The 15,043-nt window shown below is 51.7% G+C and overlaps 1 protein-coding gene across 1 annotated transcript; it reads left to right on the top strand.

Annotated features, from left to right (window-relative positions):
* Nucleotides 1-9,034: 9,034 nt before the first annotated feature.
* Nucleotides 9,035-14,751, top strand: APOD (apolipoprotein D). Its single transcript, XM_053951802.1, has 5 exons — nt 9,035-9,139; nt 10,044-10,197; nt 10,460-10,581; nt 12,363-12,451; nt 13,572-14,751. The coding sequence occupies exons 2-5, from the start codon at nt 10,075-10,077 to the stop codon at nt 13,805-13,807; spliced, it is 570 nt and encodes a 189-aa protein (XP_053807777.1). The 5' UTR covers nt 9,035-9,139; nt 10,044-10,074; the 3' UTR covers nt 13,808-14,751.
* Nucleotides 14,752-15,043: the final 292 nt, after the last annotated feature.

Genomic DNA, 15,043 nt, shown 5'->3' with positions numbered 1-15,043 from the left:
CTGCCAGAAATGTTCTTGGGAAAAGGAGGCCCATGATGGCAGCGCTTTCACACACAACAGTGCCCTGAAACCAGGATGGGAGACTATTCAGCACAGCTCTCCTCTGCCCCAGGTCAGGGTCTTACTTCTGCTTCTGGTGGCCTCTCCCCTGCTCCAAAAAGTCTTGTGGGGTCACTCTGTCTCCCAGGCAGACTGCTTCCCCCAGGGTTTCTCCTCTTCCTTGAGAAAAAAAAAAATAAAGAAAAACATCAGGACTATCAGTTGGACAAACATGTCAAGGGGAGATTAGGAATCTGTGCTAAAGCTCTTCACAACAGCCAAAAGAGGTGAGAAGGGCTGCTGAGATCCTGCCTTGCACAGGGAGGTAGGTGCTGGCTCAGCCCTCTGCCAGTGGCCAGGGCAGTGCCTGGGCGTGGGACTTTTGCAGGCTTTGGGGTTTCTGCAGCACCCAGCTCTGCAACACTGCCACCCAGCGCACCTGCACACGGGAGGCTTGCTCAGCCTTCTGGAAACTTGAAGACCTCACAAACCTAGGATGGGTTTATCTTCCTAGCTTAAAGACCCCCCCTTGAACATGCTGATGCTGTGTAAATAGCTGTATAAACAGCACCTGTGCTTCTGGCTGGGGTTTTGAAACACAAGTTTACAGCTTCTTGTGTAACCACAATACTGAAAAATGTCTTAGAAACAAACCCAAACCAATACCAGCAGGTTTCTCAGCCAGCAGCCTGAGCCCTGGGGATTGGAGAGATGCTACAAATAGAGAATTTGTAACAGAGCCAGCTCCACCTCCAGGGCCTGGCCTGGAGCCAGACACAGTTAATTCATTCTCAGCAGCGTTGGAAGGGCCACAGGGATGTTACTGATACAGCCCTATCATTCTCTCCCCTGGTGCTCTTTGAGGCAACAGTAGACCTGTGTTTTCACCTCAAAATACTGATAAATAATACATCAGCCCTGACAGCAGCTTATCAGAAGGCACAAAGTAGCTGTGTGTGCAGGTCTCCTGCGGCATCCAGTGCCTTCTCCTGTGGTGTCTTGAAGGGAAGAGCTCTCCAGAGCCCTTGGCAGGATGGCTGGCAGCATCATTCCGCTGGTGCTGAAGGCAGCTCTGGGCACAGCGCTTGGCTGAGCCAGGGTTCAGTGCACTTCTCACAGCATGGTGCAGTGAACATGCCATAATTCACTGCCTGCAGGGCAGCTTGATCTGGTTCCCTCAGGGTGCTTTGTCTCACAGCACTTTTTGCCAACAGAGCAGTGACAGAGGGGGTCCCTGCCCACGCCCTTGGTGTGGGTGTGCAGTATTGCTTTCCTCTGCCCTTACAGAGAAGCTGATTGTGTTTTACCCCCATATGTATGGCCAGGGTGGTATTCCACAGCCAGCACTGCACAAGGTTGTCCATCCCCCCGAGCATGGCCCCTGGTATGAAAACTCTTTCTTGTGCAGGACCTAGCAGATGATGTTGAGAAGGGCAGTGGTGTTTCCCAGTTGTTTCCAGCTCCAGCACACAGACGGAACAGATCTGGTTACCTGAGATCTTCCTTCACTGTGCTTGCCAAGACATAAATAAAAGTCAAAACAGGAAAAATGAAAGAATTCTTGCTTTGGTTGTAAAAAGAGTGTTCAGCAGAGGAACCAGGTATGAGCTGGTCTGTTTTAATGGTTTAGTGGAAAGACTTCTGCCTGGGACTGAGATGAAGCACTTCTGGCCCTGGCACTGCTACAGGTTCACTAAATGCCCTGAATAAATCACTCTACCTGCACCAAGCTCCCCTACTTTTCCAACTACCTCTGCCACCACCCTGCCCATGCTGGAGTTATTGTTATAACTGATGCCAGAATAGGTATTATCCCCCTTCCCATAGGCTGAATTACTTTTTGTGGTAGAATAATAAATGTGGTGACTCCAGTCTTCTGCGTGAAGGCTGCTACAAGTGGCTTTTAAAGTCCTCTGAATTGTTAGAGCTGCAGGGAGGAAGGTGCCAGGTTGAGGGCGGGCATTAACACCATTGTGCTGCTCTTAAACAGGCACCAAGGTTAACCATCACCCCACAGGCACCTTGCCCAGGGACCTTGAACAGCGGCCTGGGGGAAAACTCTGCATGGTCTATTACTGCACACCAGAGCAATTGTGCTCCCAGGGGTGTGGGTGGTACTTATCACCTTGTGGGGTCAAGTGCTGTAGTAGAAATCATTTTCCTGGTCAGACTTTAACCAGGGTTACTATGACAATCAGTCAGCACGCTGTCCTGGTGTCTCCTTGCTGGTTTCTGCTTGCTCAGAGGTGTTGAAGCATACAGAGCACAGCAAAGCACCTTCCCTTTCCAGCTCTAATGAGAGGCAACAATTGCTCCAGGAAGCATGACTAAGGAGGGAGCTGTTGGGAGAGGGAATGCACCCTGGTAAGGGATGTGTCAGTCCCTGTGTCCTGCTGGAGACATCCAGTGGGTGTCTGGAGTATGGCTGTACAGCTTCCCTCTATGTGGAAAGCTTGTGCAGGTACTTAGCCTGGCAGCCCTCCAAAGAAGAAATGAGGATCAAGTACTCCAGTACAGCTGAGGTGCACTTTGATAATGAGGAAGTGCCTGAAGAAAATCTGCACTCAGATTGGTGTGTATTTTTTCTGGGGACTCAGAAAAGGCTTCAAGGTAGCAGAGGTCATCTATAAAGGGGGTGAAATAGTGTGGTGGCTTGGCTGTTGGCACAAGATGGCTTTGAAGAGCTGCAGGACACAGTCATCCAATGGGTGCAGGGGTCCATCCGTCCCAACAAGGGACTCCAGCATGGAGTTTCCTCAGGGCTAGCCCTGGTGTGGGGATGGAGCCAGTGCTTTTACTGGGAGCTGCTGCCACACCATGTGCACACACAGGAAATACCTCTCTCCCCATCCTTCCCATATACTCTTGGCCCACACACTAAGTCACAACCTCATGCCCTCCCTGCACAGGTTCTTTTGCTGTACACCTTTATCAACAAGCAAGTCCCTAAGACTCTGTAGCCCAAGAGCACATCTGGACCTTCTTTTTGCAACACTGCCACTTTTACAGCCCTGAACCACACATGAGCTGCCTGGTTCCCTCAGGCTTTGGGGACACCTGTACGGGGTGGCTGCTCCCTTGCTGCAGCACTAACAGGCACTAAGAGGAGCAGGAAGCCCCCAGGTCCCTGTGGGCAAGGATGGCACTTGGCCCAGCCAGCCCAGCTCCTGCTTCAGGCAGCTTTCCCTCCTGCAGGCACAAGTCAGGAGCTGGCTTCCAGCTCTGTCTGTGCATGGACACTTACAGAATTAATATCAGTCTCAGGCTGATCTTGCATCCCAAGGAAGTTCCTACACTCCTGTACATCTGTCCTGGTGCAAGAAGCTTTTGTTCTAGTCCATGGGTAATAGCCATTTCTCAAGAATAATTATGTCAGGGAATGCAAGGTGTGGCATGTGCATAATGCATGCATGTCCTCACGCCAGGTTTCTTTACACTGAAATACACACCTGACTAGTATTCCTGGGGTGCAGCACAGATAGAAGCATTTTTAATACTGTCTAAACTAATCACTCCTAAGATCTCCCAACTGGTTTGAATGAAACTCACCATGAATGGTATCTCTGTGCCATTTCATACTGTAACCATGTATTGCACCAAAGTCAGAGCACTGACCACTGAATTTATGTTATTTATTTCTGTACAATGTAAATTCCAGTCTGGCAAACGCTTAGGCCTGTGTTTCAATGCAAGCTGTGTGTGCTTGGGCTCGGTGGCCTCAATGCAGTATTCACAGGCAGAGCCAAACACAGAGGCTGTGTGGAGGGATGAGATTTGCTCTTTCAGAAAGGGTATTCTTAAAGTTCTCCTCTGACCTGTGGTGTGAGATTGGGGGACTCAGAGATATGGGATGGAAATGCTGGGCTGGCTGGTCAAGAAGTTCTTCAGGGCCAAAGTGCTGCCCTTGTGTCTTCCTGGTGCATATATAAAACACATATAAAACAGCCTTGAGGCCTAAGAGTGAGGGATATCTGAGAGTCTGAGGCCACCCCTGAACTCCCTGTGTGATTCCTGGGCTCCTGGTGCCCAGGAATGCAAGTTGCTGACTTGAAGCAGGCTCCAAAGTGCTCTGGCAGCAGGAGAATCCACGTCCCTGCCAAAGGGCTTCCTGCTTGGCTGGCAGGACAGCATAATCTGCAGGAGATTTCTTAATTGCATTCCTCAATGTAGCAGAGGCTGTTTTCTCTTTCCGTGAGCAGAGCTGCAATTACCCACTCACTATAAATCTGTGTCATGAGGAAGATGTAGGTTGTATATAGGTCATAGAAAATAAAATTGTATAACTGCACTAAAACATGCCTGAGCTAAGGGTTGAAATATGGCTTAGCTGCAGAAAATAGGGCTGTGGGCTTTAAATAGCCTTACTTGGGCATCTCTTGGATAGAGCTGGTAATGCTGTGAACAGATCACTGTGCTTCCTCCATGAGAACAGAAAGTTCCTTTGCAGAAAAAGCTCTCTAAACATGCTTAATGATATTTTTTAGATAATTTACAGTATGTTTCAATAGGCTAAATGTTGCTGGTTGAGAAAAAAGCATAATGAATCCACTGGGGAATGTGGGAGCTCTCCTCTGAGAAGGGGATGCAGAGCAGGGCAGTGGGGTGCTCTCTGGGCTGGGCTCAGTGGGGCACAGAGGATGGGAGCAGCACCTTGTGCTGAGCCAAACCACACAGCCAGGGCCCTGCAGTGCCCACAGTGCTCAAATCTGAGTGGGCATTCCCAGACAGGGCCCACAGGAATCTGGTAAATGCACATGGGATCTGCTCCTACATCCATTGGAGATGTCCTACTCTGCCCCCTTAGGCTGTGCCCTCCTCGCTCCTCTCTGTGAGAACAAACCTGGCCGAATGCCTGCTCTGCCTGTACCCAGGCTCTGCTGTGAGAACCCAGCAGCAAATGCATCAACAAAATTCTCTAAACCTTATTTAGCAGCATCAGACAGCCCTTCATGTGGGGCACTGGAATGTAGCACAACCCCAGGATTATGGGCACTGCTTAAACTCCGGTTTTTATAGTGAGCACATCCACAGGGGTGACATGGCACTGGGCCAAAGCTTTGTCACTGGTCCAGATATACAGTGTATTTCTGCATACAGAGACCTTGTTTTCCTTCTCTCTGTTTTGTTTTTTCTACTTTCTTAAGAGTAAATATCCCTCTGGCTTCTCTCTCTGCAAGGATTCAGATCTTGGTGGCAATGCCAGTTAGGCTGTGGAGCCTTCCTCAGCACAGCCAGAAACACTGCTGGTCCTGCATGATAGGACTGTCCCTTAAATAATAATACCCTTTTTAGTTTTCTAACTTCCTACATTCTCTCTCTTTGGCTTCTTGTGTTTTGAATACATAAGTGGATAACTTCCAAGGTGGAGAGCTACTTACTAATTGTATATAAATTAATCACAACATCTTTTGTGCACTTGCATGGGACAAAGTTCCCATATCCCAGAGGCCAGTTCATGCATCCAGAATCTGTTTACTTCCTTTGCTGTCTTAAGTGTAATTAAAAATTTTACACCATTTTGCATAAACAGATTTCAAAGCACTTTTTGCCACTCCTACAGAGGAAAATTCCCACCTGCTTTTCTTTACTCGGTCTTGTCTCCTACTTGTTAATTTTTTTTTCTATATACGTGTTACAACTTGTTGGCCAACACAAAGCCCCATTTTCTGGAGAAGAGGAAGAAAAACAAAATGGAAGGCACCATGAAAGGTAGTGGCAAAAAGGAAGAGCTGTCCATACAAACGAAGTCTCCATGGTGGGACTCTCAGCACTCCCAGGTTATCCTGGTTCTCTGCAGCTGCTGAAATCCCAGCTGGAGACCCAGCGTGGTACGACAGCCTTTCCCCGGGGGGGCAGGTCCCTGTCCCCACCAGGCCTCGCTGGCTGAGGCTGCTCTGTTTCATAGGTGCCAAGAGTTGATAGCTGGGGGGATGCAGCAGGACAATCTCAGTCCTGCACTAAGCCAGGTCGGCTACAGGTAGAACGTCACGGGTGGAGTGGCACTGCCCTGTGCTAGCCCTCTGCTGGCTGAACTTTATCTGCACTTCTAGCTTGCTCTGACAAGGGGGTTTTCTTTGCTGGCAGCACTCAGTGCTGTTGCATCGTCTCGCTGGAGCCAGGTGAGCTTTGTCTCTGAAACGGACGACTGGCAGCGTGAGAATATCCCAGCCAATGTCGTCTGTCTGTAAATGCTGCCCCCCGTCCCCCCGCACGTGCTGTGTGGCTCATGCCACCTCACCCCGTGTATGCTCCGCACCCACTCCTGCCCACCCCCCACTCACAGCCCCCCTGCCCTGCAGGCAGCGCTGCCCCATCCTCCTGCAGCCCCCGTGGTACCTCAGTGTCCGTGTCCTGTGCACAAGCCCTGCAGCCTGCCCTGCAGCTGCCTCATTACCCAGAAATGTGGGGGAGGTTTCATTCTTGCATGAAGCATTCCGAGCGTGTCTGGTGTCCCCCCTGCTTGCCCTGATTTCTCCACAGCTTTCCTCCTTCCTGTCCTCCCTCCCCTGCTCCAGCTTCCTGCCCTTTGATGTGTGGCCCCTCCTCTGCTCCAGGGTACAAACTGCTTACCAGGTGGAGATGATGCTCCCACCCTACAATTTGGTGCAATTATAAGGTTATGCTTTTTCCCGAGCCCTTGCTCTGGAGCGGCTCAGAGCATAATCCTGCTGTGGGCTAATGACAGGTGAGACATGGAGCAGGCTCTGGTCTGTGCGGGCAAGTGGTGCTGCTGGTGCTGGAGGTGGAATGACAGGAGGGTCCTGGGGTGGCCACTGAACATGTCCTGGCCAGCTTGCCCCAAGCAGGGACTCAGCTGCAGCATCCCAAACCTGCTCCTCTCCAAGAGATGAGCAGCAGATACCTGGGTGCTTCCTTCTGTGGTCAGCCAGAGCCCAGAAATGTGCCCCTGGGGAAGGTGCAGCCAGTGCTTGTGTGGAGACATCCCAGCAGTGGCAGCGAGCTCAGCTGTCAGCTCTCATCATCTGTGTTCAAGCTGTGCAGTGCCTTGGCACCCATGGGGTGCTCCTTGGCTGGCAGTGGCCAGTGGAGAAATAGGGCTCCACTGCAGCTCCTGCACTTCTGAGGGTGCTGCTTTTGGCTAGGTGTGGGATTTCTTGCAAAGATGGGGTTTCTTCCAGTGTTGTTGGTGCTGGCTGCAAGGGGGGGTGATGGCAATAGCTGAGCCCACCCCACCTGTCATCTCCACTCTCAGTGGGGCTCAAGGAGTGCCAGCTCCTGCTGGCTCCTGACTTCTCAGCATCCTGGCCATGGCCCAGTCCTGCATGCTCCTGCAGCAGGAGTTCCTGGGTGAACACCTCAGTGCTCTGGTGTGACTCTGGCTCCAGTGTGCCAGGAGACAAAACGGCAGTGCCCAGCCCAGTTATGTCCCTGGCAGGGCTGGCACTGCAGGGCAGCCCTTGGGCACTGCAGGGCAGCACCTGCAGGCCAGAGCAAGCAGGAGCCCCTCCTGCTGCAGTAGTGTAAAAGGCTTCCTCAGAACCATTCCTGCCAAGGGCACATTGCTGCCCCCACAGCCAAGGAGTCCTTGCTCCATCCCATAGGAGAATGCTCCATGTGCAGATGTGGATAAGCACACAGACACACCTCCACATGCAAATGTTCCACTGTAGCCAAGCTGGCTCTTTTGCAGGACTTTCTCCTCTGATTGCTCTGCAGGATGTGGGCAGCTGAGGTCAGGAGAAAAATTGCTTGCTGGTGTGCAGTGCGTGGGGAATCCCAGCAGTGCACTGCAGCATGGCAGCACTTGTACCATTCAGGTCAGGGTCTGTCCAGGGATTTCCTGACTGCTAACCTGTTTGCATTGCAAGAGGTGCAGGTGAATGTGGGGCTTGCAGAAAGTCTGCAGGACATCTCTGACTTTGACATGGGCAGCCAGAGCAACCCCATCAGGGACATGGGTGGCTGCCAAAGCACTAATGAGCTGTATGGAGGCAGGGAGAGCCCTGCATGCTCCTCTGCCCTGTGCCAGGTGCTGTGGCAGACCATGGACCGTGTGCTCCCCTGGGCCATTCATCCCCAGCTGGTGCTGCTGGCTCTGCTTTGGATGAGGCAGGCACAGCTCTGGTGGTCGTTGAGGTCCGAGGACACATCTTGGCTGTGCTGTGTTTCAGGGCACAACTCGGCTGCACGGCCCTGGAAGGGGACAGGACTGAGCTATCTGTGGCTCTTGGGGTGGCATTTGGGCAGTCAGGATCTTGTGTGTGTGTGTGTGCATGTGTGAGTAAGGCATGCAGGGCAGCATGTAAAAACACACCTGGAGAGAGAAAGTCTCAACAGAGATTAGATTAAAATGTAATTAAACACAGAGCTTCCTGTCAATTACTCAACTCTTCTTGCATAACTCTTGGGACCCGCTGCCTTCACACATGGCTGCTCTGCTGTCAAAGGCATTTGCTGGGCACCTGTTGGAAAAAGTGCCAGGTCAGCAGGGAATTAATTGCAGCAGCATCTTTCCTTGTAATAAGGTTTAAAAGTCTAGAAGAAACTGCTGAAAGGTCTTACAGCTCCTCAGACAAACCTGTGATGCACTGCTTCATGCTCCTCATGTTCTCGCAGCAAGTGACTGTGGTGGGGACAAGGACATTGCAGTGGCCTGGAGGATCTCCAGGGCTCAAGTAGGAGGCAGAGGAGGCTGCATGTCCCCCCTTGGAGCATGGCCATGGCTGCTGCTGGACCAGAGGGCACAGGATGGGACCTGCTGCTGGCTCCAGCGCCTCTCAAAGGCTGTGGCATTTTTCTCCTTCCCCTGCCATTTGCACCCACCCAGGCTTTAGTGAGTGGCTGCAAGTCAGAGAGCTCTTGCAGCTGCAGGCGATACCCAGACACGTGGGGTGCCTTTGTTTGCCTGGGTGAGCAGCCGAGTTGCAGCCCATCTCCAGCTTCGTACCAGCTGCAGATCTAAGGCAGCTGACTGGCCTGCCAAAAAACCTAAACATGTCGAGGACCAGGGAGTGGCTTGTTCCAGAGCTGAATAATGATAATCCCAGCACACTTATAAAGAGAAGCAGAGAGCTCACCACAGAGCTGTTCCTTGCCACCCTGGTCCTCTGCGGAGCATCACTGCGCCTCATCCACCAAGGTATGTCTGAACTGGGAAACTCAAAATGGGAACTGTCTGTGTCTGCAGTAGGGCCTGTGCCTGCAGCTGGAGGCAGACTGGGCTTTTCTTCTTAACTTTGGGAAAATGTTACTGCTGCTCCTGTGGAGGAGTTTCCAGCCAGGGAAGCAGAGCAGCCCAGTGCTGCAGGGTCTGTGCATGCTAACCTGCCCCAAGCAGAGACCAAAGCATGTGGGCAGCATTCTGGCTCCAGCAACTGTTTGGGTGTGAGCAGCACGGCTCCTGCTTCTGCTCTGCAGGAAAACCTGTCCTTTCCCTCCTCACCCCATGCTTTTGGGGGTCTGTTCTTATTGTATTTGGTGCTGATTTGAATCTGTACTTCCCCACCTTGCAGTGCTGTGTATATCCTGGCACACAAAAACCACTCCAGAGGGAGCTGCACGGTCTCTCCCACCCTGTTGCAGTGTCAGGCAGCCCTGGCTTACCTGGGGATGTCCCTCCTACCATGCAGGTGTACACTGCAGGTGTACACTGCAGGTGTACAGTGCTCACATCCCTGTCCCAGGGCCCCAGCTCTCTGCTGGCTCTGGTGTATGCTCCTTGTGCTCCACCATTTAAATCAAACATCCTGCATTTACCCTTGCCTCAGCTTTGGACAAACAATGATGCTCCTGTGGGTCCTTGGGCATTTATCACCCCTGCATCTTGCTAGGTGTCACATGTGGGTGATGAGTACAAGAGTTCAGAGCACAGGCAGGGCTTAAGGCTGTTTTGGGCTTGGGACTTCTTTGGCACTCTTCTGATGATTCTTTCCTCCTTGCTGTGCCCCTGAGGTATCCTGCTGCATGTCCTATCCCTCGTGCTTCATTTCACACAAAGCTCTGCTCCCGGGAGGCCCCAGCTCAGCTGTTTTCCTTCTGCCCAGGTCCATTTCCCGCCTGCATCCCAGTGCAGCCATGCTGGGCACAGCAGTGCGGCTCTCAGTCCTGCTCAGCCTCTTCAGCATTGGGAAAGGCCAGATGTTTCATGTGGGACCATGCCCAGATCCATCAGTTCAAGAAGAATTCGATATCAACAAGGTGTGAAAAGTTTTCTAAAAATCTCCTAGGGTGTAGCTAGCTAAGCTGAGCGGGCATGGGAGTGACAGCAAACTGCCTGGGTGCAGGGGGTGGTGGCAGGTCTGGTCACACCTTGTGCCACAGCTGCCACTGTGGGTCTGCAGCTCTGTTCACCCCCCAACCCCAACCACTAAGGGGCAAAAACTGTGCTGACAGAGGAGCCAGGCTGCTCTGCCTCAGCTCACTCATGATAAAAACATCTCTTTAAACTTTCTTCTGTCAGTATTTGGGGAAATGGTACGAGATAGAGAAGCTGCCCTCAACTTTTGAGAAAGGAAGCTGCATCCAGGCAAATTACTCATTGAAGGAGAACGGGAAGTTCAAGGTGATCAACAAGGAGATGCTGTAAGTGTTTGTGTTCGGGCCATGTCCTCACTATGGCAGTGGCACACCTCTCTTGCTGTCCTTGGTGTTCATTTTTCTCTAAATAGACTGTCTGGGGCTGAGAGTGCTGGGGGAAGCAGCCTGTGGTTACAGTAGCTCTTCTGAGAGATATGAGTCTCTGATTCCTGCCAGTGACCTGAGGATCACCAGGTCTCTGTCTCATTGTCCAAGGTGAGTGATAAGAAAACAGATCAAATGTACGTGGTGACCTCAGCATAAAATAGCCTGGATGTCCCCCCTGACTGGCTTGTCAGCCCCAGAGATGGCTGAGAAGCTGGATGCCCTGTGTCCTGTTCTGGGGGCATTAAGGAGCTGGTTATGGGATGGCAGCTACCATCTTGTGCCCCTGCATGCTCAGAAGTGCCTGTGCCCTGTGCTCCTCTCAGCTCCAGAGTAAAGAGACACAAGGAAAAGAGGCAGGGAAGGCACAGCACATGAGTAATCTTTACTTAAGTCAGCCTATTTCTGGAGAATTTACCTTACACAGGTAGTAACTGCTGTGCAAGGGGATTAGAAATCATTGTCAGTTTAAATCAGTGGTGAAGTGAATGTTCTTCCCTTTATTAGGGAATTAGGATAGTTTGCAATTATCCTGAGTCCTCCTGGATTCTTACACAGAAAGATGCAGGTATTAATGAATCTGTTTCCATTACCAGCCTGTGCTGTTGTGGGCTGCTGCTGTGAGGGGCTGAATGGATGAGAGGGAGCGAGCAGTGAATGAAGTGCTGTCCCCTGTGCTCCTGGCATGGCATGGGGACTTTGTTCTGGCTCACAATAACAGCAGCATAGGAACACATCCCTTTTGTCCAAGCAGAGCAGCATCCCTACCGTTCACAGCGTGCCCAGCACTGTCTCAGCAGCTCCACTGCTCAGGCTGTGCCTGGCAAACAGCTGGACATTCATTTGTGCCTGCATTAATCTGTGTGAGATTCATCCAGTCATTGCCGTCACTACTTCAGCAGCTCAGGACCCTGAAATATTAGGGATATTTTGGGTGTGCATGGCCCCAGCATCAGCCCCTTGACCTCTGCTGCTGGCAGCATTCACTTCTCCTCCTTGGCTGTTCCTGTTTTGCAGGGAAATGTGAAACTTTCCTGCCTGATAGGCAGCATCCAGGTCTTGAGGCATCTGTGGAAAAATGCTGTTATGAGCTGGGCAGCTCATGTCTTAGGGCTTGCTGCCAGCAGGGCAGTACTCTGTACGAGCAGCCAAAGAAACCTTGGCTCACCATACAGGTACAGGTAATTTGCGTGCAGAGGAATGTGCAGTGACCTGGAAAAAACGGGTGATTAAACAGAAGTGAATACGTGCCTTCCACAACTACCAGGAGCTAAGCTGCTCCTTGGCACATCCAAGATCATGGATGGGATCCTCCCGTCCTCCCATGCTGGCTTCCTCCCACCCAATGCAGAGCAGTCTTGCTCTCTTTCCTCTCTGTCATTGTCACCCTGGAACCAAAGGACATCCAGCTGGCAAGGGTACTTAGAGAGAGGCAGCCTGGGATGCTGGAGTGGTTTCACTGAGAGACCACCTACCCAGCTGCACCTGGCCCAGGACCTGCTGTGCCCTGAGCCTGCTGAAAACATCCTCAGGGATGCTGGGGTTTACTAGTACCTATTTCAGCCACCTCTTGGCACGTAGTTGTGTCAGGAGAGATGATTTAGTGGAAGTGGAAAAAAAAAAGAAAAAGAGATCTCCCAGTTTCCTGACTTTATTTCTCGCCTTTGTGATTCTCCCCTTAGTGCCAATGGCAAAATCAATGAAGCTGAAGGAGAACTCATGCACATGGATGTAAAGCAGCCGGCCAAGCTGGGCGTCCGCTTTAACTGGTGTAAGTGTGGTGGGAAGGCTGCCGGTGCCCAGGGCAGGGCTGTGCTCTGAGCATTGTGCCGTGGCACCAGGGGTCAGAAACTGCAAAGCGAGGGGTGGAGCTCCCCACGCGACTTCAGCACCGCAGCAAAGGGCTAAAACAGATGTTGTGACCAGCAGGCAGTAGTTTGGTGACACTGATATACCATTTACAGCAACAGCCCCCTCAGTGGTGGAGAACCCTTCACCAGCTGATCTCAAAGCAAGAAAGATCAGCAGCCTTGCTGTCCCTCCAGGTCATGTCACAGATGGGGACAGGGAGGTGGGGAGGTGGGGGAGGCAGCCCCAGAGTGCTGCAAGAGCCAAGAATAAGCTGTTTTTCTGCACATTATGGTACAGCTACTTGCCCACGCTGCCTCTACGTACAAGTGGCTTTTAATAACCATTAATAATATGGTTTTGTTCACTTGTTCCTTCCCTTGTCACTCTAACACTCAACAGGGGCCTGCGGAGGTGCTGTGCCACATTGCACAGCACTTTCCTCTGTCTGCAGTTTCATAGCTCTCTTTTGCAGAGGGGTTATTTGGAGAAATGGTCGGAGGAGGGATAGTTGCAAAGGAAGTACAAGACTGTTCCATGAGCACAGCAAGACTTAATTCTGTGCTGCTACAGCATCACTGGCAGCCATTTCACCTGCAGCATGTGCAGCCCCAGCCACCTTCACTGGGTGAGAGCCCCAGAGAGCAGCACTGGGCTCAGCTGGCTCCCCGAGCCAGGGTTCCCCATGGCAGTGGGTGGTGGTCTGTGCTCCTCCCATCATCAGTGTCAGCTCCCAGCACTACAGCTCCTTCCTGGCAGCCAGCACCCCCACACTGGTGAGGCTGGGCTGGCTTTCATCAGCCCAGGAGAGCTGTTCAGGTCATAGCTTTCCAGAAAGACCTTCACAGGGCTTTGTGTCTTTCCCAAGTTCCTCTGGGCAGGACAAGGAGTCCTGGTAGGCTTTTATAAATAATAGCTGCCTGTACTGACCACAAGTAAGCAGCAGTCAAAGTGGGAACAGTCCCAGGAAGTGTGGCTGGGGTGCTGCAGAGCTGTCCAGAGCTGGTTTCACACGGCAATCACGGTGCCCTCCTCTCTCCTAGTCATGCCTGCTGCCCCTTACTGGGTCATCTCCACTGACTATGAAAATTACTCCCTGGTTTACTCCTGCACTAACATCCTCTGGCTCTTCCACATGGACTATGCCTGGATTCTGTCAAGAGCTCCTGACATGCACCCAGAAACCGTGGAGCACCTGAAGAGTGTTCTCGAGTCCTACAAGATCGACACCGAGAAAATGATGCCCACTGATCAGGCCAACTGCCCCGCTGAGATGTAACTCCTGGCATGCAGCGACACAGCACCAGACCAGAGATAAACTTTGTGCTTGCTTTATTATCCACTAGAATTTCTCTGTGTACCTGAGAAATTTAATAACAGTAGTTTCCTCTTTGCTAACAGTAGTTTGCCAGCCCAGAGGTACTCCTTTCTGTTATTCCCCATGTCGTTCTTCCCCCTCTTTTTGTCTTGCTCTCACTTTTGCAGCATGACTGACTGAGTCAATGCTAATGGGTGAAAGAAAGAACCCCTGAAGTGTAGACCTGAAACTCTGCTGTTGCTGTGTGTCCTCCAGTACATGGATGGGAAAGGTTATGAGTTGTGATGTGCAAGTATTAGTCCTGGGGAAAAATCGTTTATCACACAGTCCCATGTTTGTTTCCAAATTTTGTCTTGACGTTTCTGGGCCTGCCAGGAACCTACAGTGTCTGAGCTACACTGTGTGCACTGCCTTAGCAGCAGCAACATCCAGACATGGTGGGTCAGTCCTGCAGCCTGGGAACTGAGGCTGGGGGTCTTGAAAGTTTTCCAATGCAGGGCTGTAGGCATGTGTTGCTGCTAAGTCAGCAGACCTCCTTGCTAGAAATCAGATTTTGCTCTTTTAAATCTAAAAAAAGTCCAGAGATTCAGCATCACTCCATCCCTGATGTCTATATGTGTCCTTCTCTTGCCTCTAATGAGACTGCTCCTGCCCTCCCAAGGGGCCAGCTCTGACTGTACTTGTAAGCAGACGTAAAGAGATGGGGCTGCTCCCTCGTTCTGCCTTCCAGAGGCTTTTCCCTGAACACCAGGAGACAGCAGGCTCTGCCCGACCTCCTGCCCGCTGCTGTTGCACGTGCCGAGTGCCCGCTGGCGCTGCATCTGCCCTGGCAGGTGTTCAGCAGGCACCGCGACAACTCTGCTTGAATAGCATTCATGCAACTCATTAAAAATGAAATAAAAATACCTGCTTCGGGCCTTTTGTACCTTCCCAGCTGCACAGCTTTTGCCAGCAGGCTGGGGGAGCTCAGTGTGTGGCGCCTGCCCCTCCTCTGAGGCCACAGCAGGGTTGCAGTGAACATGACAACCACGGCTGAAGGGAAATGGTTTGTTCCAGGAGCCTGGAGCTCTTTCCAGCTCTCCAGGGTTGGATGTATGGGCACCCCCAATCGTCTGAGCCCTGACAGCAAATTTGTGTTGGGGCTTTGGCTGACAGTGACCCCCATCTTCTGCTGCCTTTACTGACATGAAGAAATAA

This window comes from Vidua chalybeata, chromosome 10, assembly GCF_026979565.1.
Source record: "Vidua chalybeata isolate OUT-0048 chromosome 10, bVidCha1 merged haplotype, whole genome shotgun sequence".
Taxonomy (NCBI): domain Eukaryota; kingdom Metazoa; phylum Chordata; class Aves; order Passeriformes; family Viduidae; genus Vidua; species Vidua chalybeata.
This window is presented reverse-complemented; position numbering and strand designations above follow the sequence as displayed.

Bases quoted from the DNA above. Each gene is read 5' to 3' on its own strand.
- APOD (XM_053951802.1), top strand. From the start codon at position 10,075: ATGCTGGGCACAGCAGTGCGGCTCTCAGTCCTGCTCAGCCTCTTCAGC. The intron at 10,198-10,459 runs GTGTGAAAAGTT...TTCTTCTGTCAG, and splicing joins AAGAATTCGATATCAACAAG to TATTTGGGGAAATGGTACGA. The intron at 12,452-13,571 runs GTAAGTGTGGTG...CCTCTCTCCTAG, and splicing joins GGGCGTCCGCTTTAACTGGT to TCATGCCTGCTGCCCCTTAC.